At 37.1% G+C, this 9,140-nt stretch overlaps 1 protein-coding gene across 1 annotated transcript in view; it reads left to right on the plus strand.

Moving 5' to 3' along the window:
- PJA2 (praja ring finger 2, E3 ubiquitin protein ligase) overlaps positions 1–9,140 on the plus strand; it is a 17,151-nt gene that overhangs the window by 446 nt on the left and 7,565 nt on the right. Inside the window, exons 2-4 of the mRNA XM_010081072.1 lie at positions 3,183–4,239; positions 6,377–6,562; positions 7,633–7,818. Coding sequence (XP_010079374.1) covers positions 3,183–4,239; positions 6,377–6,562; positions 7,633–7,818 — 1,429 coding nt within the window. The remainder of the gene's footprint in view (positions 1–3,182; positions 4,240–6,376; positions 6,563–7,632; positions 7,819–9,140) is intronic.

Consider the following 9,140-nt stretch of genomic DNA (forward strand, 5'->3'; position numbering starts at 1 on the left):
GTTAATGCATTCTAATCAACTAAATAACCATAACCTTGTATACTTCAAATTATTTAGCCTTCCAAATGACAAATCACATTTGGAAGATATTACCTATTCTAACCTTCTGTTTGAAACTAGGCTATTAAATATGTGATGTATCATGGACCAGGTAGTTCTGTCTTTGTCAACCTTACTGTCATTACAGGGGAGATTAGTTTAAGCCTATGACATCTTTAGAGGTTCTCTTTTATTTGTTTATACCAGCCAGACCACTTTCCTTTCTTGTTTGATGAATATTGAATGTTAGTATATCCCAAAATGTCTTCTATGACTTGAGCATCTGAATAATAATTTCATAGAGAAATACAAAATGGCTTGTTGGGTTAGAAGCATAGTCCTATCTCCTTGAGTATATGAAGTTTTTTTTGTTAAAAAAACAAGTTTGATATAACCTCTGATCTGCCAAAGTGCTGGCGCCTGCACCTGGGTCACAACAGCACCATGCAATGCTACAGGCTTAGGGAAGAGTAGCTAGAAGGCTGCCTCGTGGAAAAGGACCCAGGAGCGTTGGTTAACCTCTGGCTGTATATGAGCCAGCAGTGTGCCCAGGTCACCAAGGCCAATAGCATCCTGTCTTGTATCAGAAACAGTGTGGCCAGCAGGACTATGGAAGTGATTGTTCCCCTGTATTTGGCACTGGTGAGGCCGCACCTCAAATACTGTGTGCAGTTTTGGGCCCCTCACTACAAGAAAGACATGGAGGTGCTGGAGCAGGTCCAGAGAAGGGCAACGAAGCTGGTGAAGGGTCTGGAGCACAGGTCTTATGAGGATGAACCGAGGGAACTGGGGTTCCTTAGTCTGGAGAAAAGGAGGCTGAGGAGAGACCTTATCTCTCTCTTCAACTACCCAAAAGAAGGTTGTAGCAAGGTGAGTGTTGGTCTGTATTGCCAAGTAGTAGGTGATAGAATGAGAGGAAATGGCCTCAAGTTGCACCAGGGAAGGGTTAGATTGGATATTAGGAAATATTTCTTCATTGAGGGGGTTATCAAGCATTGGAACAGACTGCCCAGGGAAGTGGTTGAGTCACCGTCCCTGGAAGTACTTAAAAGATGTGTAGACGTGGCACTTAGGGATGCGGTTTAGTGGTGGACTTGGCAGTATTAGGTTTACAGTTTGACTCAATGATCTTAAGAGACTTTTGCAACCTAAATGATTCTATGATTCTGTAAGGTAGCATTTTCTTTTTCTCCTTCCTTTACAGACTAGAAGTACATATAAAGTAACTGGTTTCTCCTGAGCTTTTTTTTTTAATAGTAGCGTATTGCTAATTTAACTTCGTCATATGCAATTGTGCTGGAGACTATTATGCAATGTAGATTACCTTGGAGTGGTTTTAATTTTTTGTAATTGGAACATTTTTGCGGTTGCCTATCCTTCATACATTTTCTACACTTTCTTCTAGTTAAAGGTTTGTTTCCTCTAAGGCAGTGTTGACACTTGTGGAAATCTTCCTGCTGTGTGTCTCAAGTGCTACCACCTTTCTTGTTTCAGTTATTCAGAAATGAGCGTGCTATTATTTTAGGGGTCATAAGAAATATGCAGCTTAGAGTGTATTATCTCCTTGCTGTTAATACAATCAGTTTGTATATAAATTCCAGGAGTGTCTCATTTTCTATATTAAGTCTAAGAGCAAAATGCCTTTCCTTTTATATGTGTTCTTTTTTTTGTATTATGACTTTTCAAATTTCTCTGAGAAATGTTTTGGTTCAATTTATTTCCCTTACCCCAACTAGGTTACATTTTTCCCCAATTGATGCTTATTTTTTGATGGGTGGGTATTACCTAAAATATGCTGCATATTTTGTTGCTAATTGGCTTGACATCTTATATACATCTAAGCAACTGTGGAAGATGGGTAGAAGGAGCTATCCTTGGAAGTATTAAAAGTCTGACTGGACTTGGTCCTTGGTAACCTACTGTAGGTGACTGCTGGAGCAAGAGGAATGGACTGGATGATCTCCAGAGTGGCCTGCCTGCCAACCTTAGTTGTTAGCAATTTTTTGAAGGTGCTTCAAGATTTCAGTTGGATAAAATGTAATGTGACAGTATTGCTTCCTGCAAGCCAAATGCCTAGTGCAGAGAGGCATGGATCTCATAAGAATTCAGTACCATGAATTTACCAACCTAGGCATGGGTTAGCTATTTAGATTAGGTTGTGGGTTGTGTTTTTGTTTTTGTTTATTTTTTCCTGAAACACTCTTTTTACATGGTTTCCTACCTCTACCTGCTTTTAAAATAACATGCGAGGGAATCCCTTCAATTAACCATGTGTGTCTTTTTTGGGGGGTTTGTGGTGGGTTTACCTTTCGTGGTTTTTTGGTCTTCAAGTTAAGCTTCCAAACCTCTTAATATTGACTTAAATTTTAAGTGCTCTCATCAAGTTATGAAAGCCATTGTATGTTCAAAAATAGTTTGAACTATTGCCTTGGTTAGGAGTTTACAAGTGACTTGAATGAAGCATTAATTTTGTAGTAGCAGTATACTTGTTTTTACTTTCTTTAACTCTTGCTGCTGGACTTGATATTTTTTGTCCCTTTATGCAAGAGATGTCCAAGTGTAATATAACCAGACTGAATTTGTGATGGTGATAACTGAACTGTAATTCTACATTCATCCCTGCTATTATTTTTTTATGAGGAGTTGCACTCACAGCTGTATGTACAAAATATAGTGCTATTAGTATGTAATTTTTAGTAGCAATCACTGGGTTTGTTTGAGTGTCAGGACACACAATTTAGCCAGTTAGCAAATGGATAATCCAGTTTTTAACTTACCCACAGAAATTTTTTGATCTTCTAGTTTTTGTTCGGATTTCCTGTTCTCATCTTAAAATTCCCTTTTATATAAAAAATGTAAAAATGCTGCTTGTGATCATGTTCCTTTAATGCTTGCGTTTTTTCTATCACAGGCTGAGCTGAAACTGTATCATTTAAGTCTATTTCTATATGCTTAGTTTATATAAATGAGAAAGTAAATATATTAGTGAAGAATGACTGCATCTCTGGTAAATGTTTCCCTTTATCAAATTGCACTGCAGTCCTAGTGAACTATTTTTATCATGAGCTATTGTTGTAATACAAGAGTATTTCTATTGTTTTTTATTATTCCAGTTCATTCTTTCTTACATTCTTTCTCTGAAGGTTCCAGTCCATTGATTCAAGTTTCTTCTGGTTTATTAGATGAGCCTTTGTTAGAAAATACTGGAACTGGAGAACCCATTTGCCAAAGTGTATTGACCCAAACTTCTGAAGCGAACACATCACCATTTTCTCTATTGTCTTATGGACTGGAAGGCAACCAAGTCTTAGGGGACTTTATGAATACTTATGAAAATTCTGGGGATCTTGCAAAATATGTGTCTGAAGGGCATAATGATTTGAATGGTCAGGATGGAATTGCTTTTGTAAACATTGACTCATATGAACCAGATAGCAGTGATGGAGAGGAAGATGATGCTCAAGACAATTTTTCTTTGGCAAGAGAAGAAGCAGGTGTATTTCAGGAAACACTAGATAACATGCTTTCTGAGTTAGAAAAAGACGTAGAGTCTTCTACTGACTTACAGTCTGCTCTGAACCACAGTGTTTCTAGAGCATGTTTGCAAGAAGCAGAACCAATGTTTTTAATGAGATATTTTAGCATAGATCCAGACTTGGCATGTCCAAACAATAGGGCATTTAAGTCTTCTGCTGAAGATCAAGCTATACCAAAAAGTAACACGAGTGGTGCCAATTGTGAAACACAACAAATAAAAAGTGTAGTGAATGTTGGAATTGGAACCCCTGTAGCAATTGCTGATGAGTTAAATGTTGATGATGGAGAGACTGACCAAGGAAATTCGCCTGAGCTAGTCGTGAGACCTAAAATAAGAAAACAAAATACTGCAAACCATTTGGAGAGAGGGAAGGTGCTCCCTAACGATGATGAAGAGGAAAGTGGTTCCTGGAGGAGAACCGAAACTGCTGAAGTCCAGCAAGGCTGTGCCGAGTATGCCTTGAGAAACAGCAAAGAAGAGATGAGTTCTAGTATGTTCTTTGATTCAGGAGAGTATGAAGGTCATCAAAAGAACCCAGAAATAAACCTAAGGAAAAATGCAGCATCTCAAGAACAAAATACTGTTCTAGGTGGTAGTGATTTTTGGGATGAGTTTGAAGACTGCAGCAGAAAATTCTCAACATCCCTCGATGATGAAGATAGGTAAAATTTCATTTTTGTATCTGTATTAGTATTGAATCTTTGTGTAAATCATATGCAAATGTGAATAATTTGTTAGCAAATGGGACATAAAAACTCAAGCAATTTCAGAATATGATCAGATAACAAGATACCAACTTTTCCTTTCAGTTGTCATTCACCCTTTCTCAAGTCCATCTTAAGAAATGATAATGTACTTTTTTCTGGTAATGTAAAAAACCTTTCCTTATGTTTAGGGTCAAAGCATCTTATCGCTAAGGAAGGTTACTTTTTTTATATATTTTTTTTTTCAAGCAGCTGGAGGGCAGAAAGGGAAAACCTTATTCAACATGTTTTTTTGGCAAATTAGAAGTCTTTGGAAGTTCCCTTCAAGTCTTGTTATTTTCAGAATTTGGTTTTTTTGCCATGAAATCTCAATATTCTTCAAGACAGCCTGTGTATGTTCTTGTCTCTAACCTTTTGAAATAAATTATTCTTCTTGTAATATGTGAAGAATAACTTGATAGGATTGCTTATAATCCTTTTTTTTAATGGAAGTTCTTTAGACTAGTAGGTGTTTCCAAAGTGACTGTTAATGAATACAGTTTCAGATTGATGTCCACCCTGGACACAAGGAGCAGTATTCAGGCTCCTCCTGGTTTGGACTCCCTACCCAGAAGACAGACTAATTTGGATAAACCTTAACGTTGATTAACTTTTGCTCATATAATGCTGGTTAACATAAAAAAAAAAATAAAAATAGAGAAAACTAAAATAAGAGATGTGAATAGTTGGACCAGTCTTTCAGTATGCTTAAATAACCTTTTTAAAACAAAACAAAACCCCAAATAAAACAAAAGGTTCTAAACCCTTAGTATTCAGCGTTAGTTGGCACAATATAAGATGTGTGAGACTGCATATCAGAATTTCTTAAGAAATATTATGTATATTGTAATCTTCTAAAATAGCCCAAAGTTAATGAATATTCTCATTTCCATCATTTTCCCTAGTCATCAAAATTGTGATAGAAAAATTTATTCCTGCTTCAGATTAAAATGCTTCCATATAATCATAGAATAGTTAGGGTTGGAAAGGACCTTAATCTTCTTTATTCTTGTAAAACTTGCAGTGTATAATGTGTGTTTTTTTTAAAAAGTAATTTGTTAAATAGCAAGTTTTACTGGCATGTACTTCTAATATTACATGGAGTGTTTCTTCAAAGTGAGTTTGTAGGTGGTGAGATAATATTGATACACATAGACATGCTGGGTTTAGCAGATTGAAAACTGAGCTGCAGGTGTTGTGGATTGCTGTGTAAGATGTGCTCTATTAAGCGTGTTTGCTGTTCACGTATTTATTAGTTTACTATAACTTTTTGAAATTACTTAGCTAGTTGATTATACTTTGAATTTTGGTAGGTGTCAATTGTCACTGGTAGTATTGAGTGAACCTTCTAAGTGGCATTACTAAAGGGAGCAGTAGATAACTTCATCCTTCTTGAGATAACTGCTAGCATCACTATTTTGTTTAAGCTGCCCACAACTCGTTATTTGCTACCCTTTTCTATGTGGTGACTGAGCAAATTATCTTTGAAAAACTCCCTGCCATTCATCTGTTTGAGCTAGTGAGTTATATAATTTACAGTAAGTCATCCGTTATATCTCTGTATGATTTAAAAAAAGGACTGCTGTATATTCCTTAGAGGTTATGAGAGCTTTTACTTTAAGTTTTGTTTGGCTGAGAGGTAAGGCTGACATTGCTTATTGTTTGCTAAGAAAGCATTGGTGTTCTCAGTGTCACTGCTGCCATTTTCTCTTTGTGTGCTTGGAGAAAGATGTGTGTAGTGGGTCTGGGTTTATATTCCTGACTTGTTTCATGTATTCTGCAAATGTGGAGGGGGAAGAACAAAATATTTTTGCCAAGTGAGATAGGCAGAATTCTTTCTTAGAAACTGTTTTTTTAACCAGGTCTTCATGTATATTTGCCTTGTAATACATCTATAGATAGTACAAAACTAGGTTATTCTAGAAAAAATTGTCTATGTTGAGAGCAATGTTCATAGAAAAGTAGGAAATCCCAGAATGTGATTGTGATTTGTTTTCTTTCCTCTAAAGCAGTGTTTTACTGCTCTTCACACCCTCTTACCTTGTTTAAATTACAGCTCAGAATACAGTGATGGAGAATGGTGTGCAGCTGTGTTTACGTGTTCTACTGCTACAGAAGTAGACCAGTCCTCAAGTGATGAAAGCTGGAAAACTGTCCCAGGCAGGGAGGAATGTGAGACTGAAGTGCAGAGCAGCTGCAGTGGTGTAGAAGGGGAGAACACACACTTCTGTTTCCAAGGAGGGTATGATTTTATTTTTTTAGATAACTTCCTATAAGCTCTGACATCATCATCTTCTACATGACACTACATGGAATAACATCAGTTCTTAAACTAGTTGCTATACTAGCAATAATCATTTGCCTACATCAAAATAATCTGAGTAGTTTTGTGTATTTCAAATGAGGGAAAAAATTACATGTTGCAAGGCAAAATTGTAGCTATAAATAGCCAAGTAAAGTTTTGGTTTTTCCTAAGCATCTAATATTGACCATATAGCCTTGGTTTATGTCTTTGTGAAGCAACAAGCCATGCCTAAGTGTTCTTTCAGCTTCTTCCATTCTTAGGTAGACAGTACTTATTACCTAGCAGTCCAAATTGCTGTTACTGCTTTTTTAGTATTACTGTCTGTTGAGGTTTGGAGAATTAGTGTGGCTTTATAAAAACTTACCTGTTTGAGAACAAAACCAATGGAGCTGTGTACCCTTTAGCTTTCTTTTATATGAAAAGCCTCCAAATGTACTCATTTCTAACATGATTTCTGTTTATTTTCCCTTTGATAAGGAAAGTGGGACTTGAGGCTTTGTGGCTCTAAACATCCATGTGACTTGTGCTCCTCTAGAATATCCAGGAATGAGAGGAGCCTTTCTCCTTATGCAAATAGCTTATCTTGTAAAGAGTATCTGTTTGCATTCAGGCCAAGCTTCCCCATGACGGCTGTTCCAGGGTGTCAAGAGAGCCTTTCTTTTTAGGGGCTTTAGGAACTTGTAGATAAATAAGAAAATCTTCAGTGGCAAATTTACTATTCCTAGCAGGGATGCTGCCCGTACTAGGGAAAACGCAAAGCAAGCTACTCTCTGTACTGCTGGCCTTGAACATTACACAAATAATTTTGTCATAGAAACATGGGTGTTCCTAGATTCTGAGTCTGGAGCTGATACCACTGGGAGTTTCTTGGTTTTTACAGCAAATGCTGAATTCCTAATCTGGCTCTCTGCAGCCTGGGAAACAGGCATCTTTAGCCCTTGTGATATGTGTAGCTTTTGTTGCTTGTATGTGTTTGTAAATTCTCCTAGCTTTTCATTTATTTGAAGGGAACAGGCATTATTGGAGGAAGGAGAGGTTCCTTGGTTACAGTACCGGGAAGAAGTAGAAAGTAGCAGTGATGAGGAAAATGATCCAGTTAGTGATTTCACGCATCCTGGATTCTTCCTGTTGGATGGAAATAACAACCTTGAGGATGACTCTAGTGTGGGTGAAGACCTGGATGTGGAGTGGAGGTATGCCTTTGATACTTTTCTGTGTTAACTTCAGAGGCTTTGTAGTTATTTTTTGTAGTTTTGCTTTTCTGTCAGATGCTAAAAATACTCATGTCTATCAGTATGCACTTGTTTCAAAGGCCGATAATGTGAGTTTTAAGGCTTAAGGTATTTCAAGTGCTGTGTGTCTTGTAGCAAGAGAGAATAAGGATGTAAATTTGATAAATCAGGCTGTGATCTGAGAAGGTTCTGGTGCACTAAATATTCAAGGAGTGGGTGTACTTTTTCAATTAATTTTCGAGATGGTAAATATAGTGGAAGTGGAACAAAAGTAAAGCAATATGAATATAATCAGCATTCAAGTCAGTGCTATTTCATAATTGGTCTTTTCTCTTTTGCTACTGGTGTAAGTTAGACATTATAAGCTTATTGTATTTCTCTTTGAAATGCTATGTGCTTACCTAATATTATCATAGTTTTGAACGCTTCACTCAATTTTCTGTCATTAGGTTACAGAAGAATATGGCAATGTATTTATTACAAAAATTCTGCAAATACCAGGAAGAAAGTGTTTAGAGCTACTTGCAGAGCCTAATCCTAGAATAGTAAAATGCATTTGTTTTAAAGTAAGAGTGAGTGAGACAGAATGCTTTCCAGTGAGAGACTTAATGCTTGCTCTCTTCTGCTTATTAAAAATATTATAAACTATAGTGTAGACATATCAAAACCATTGGTATTTTCTCCTTGTGAAGTTATATTGTGAAAAAGCACAATAGGGACTAATGTATGAGAGTCCAAGCTAGAAATCAGGCATGTGTTCTTGCAGCACCAGGCAGCAAGCTAACGAAGGAATTGCAGAATATGGACAAAAACAGATTTTTAAGTATTGGAGGTCAGCCTTGGTAAGCTTCCTAATTACTCAAAACAGAAAGGAAGATGCTTCACTAGTAGTGTGTTTTGTCTGTTGAGTATACGCAGATGTGTCATTTTCCTTGTGCCCATTTTAAGATTTGATCTCTGAATGTTGAAAACAGAACTCAAAGCAGCTGCCAAGCTATGAACTGTGACATACAGTGTAATCAAAATCTGAATGTTAGTTGTAAAACGAGCTCAACAGAATACATATGAAATTTATTAGCTAAGCTGTATGCCCTTTTTTACTCTGGTGTAGATATCTGCTGAAGGAACTATGCCTGTGGAGAGAGCTCATGCTGGAGCAGTTAGTGAAGGAGTACAGCTTTTGGGAAAGACCCGTGCAGGAGCAGGTTTATCTTGAAGGACTTCAGCCTGTGGGAGGGACCTTGCACTGGAGCAGGAGAACAGTGTGAGGAGGAAAGAGAGTC

This window comes from Pterocles gutturalis, unplaced genomic scaffold (assembly GCF_000699245.1).
Source record: "Pterocles gutturalis isolate BGI_N339 unplaced genomic scaffold, ASM69924v1 scaffold2934, whole genome shotgun sequence".
In the NCBI taxonomy this organism is placed as follows: Eukaryota; Metazoa; Chordata; class Aves; order Pterocliformes; family Pteroclidae; genus Pterocles; species Pterocles gutturalis.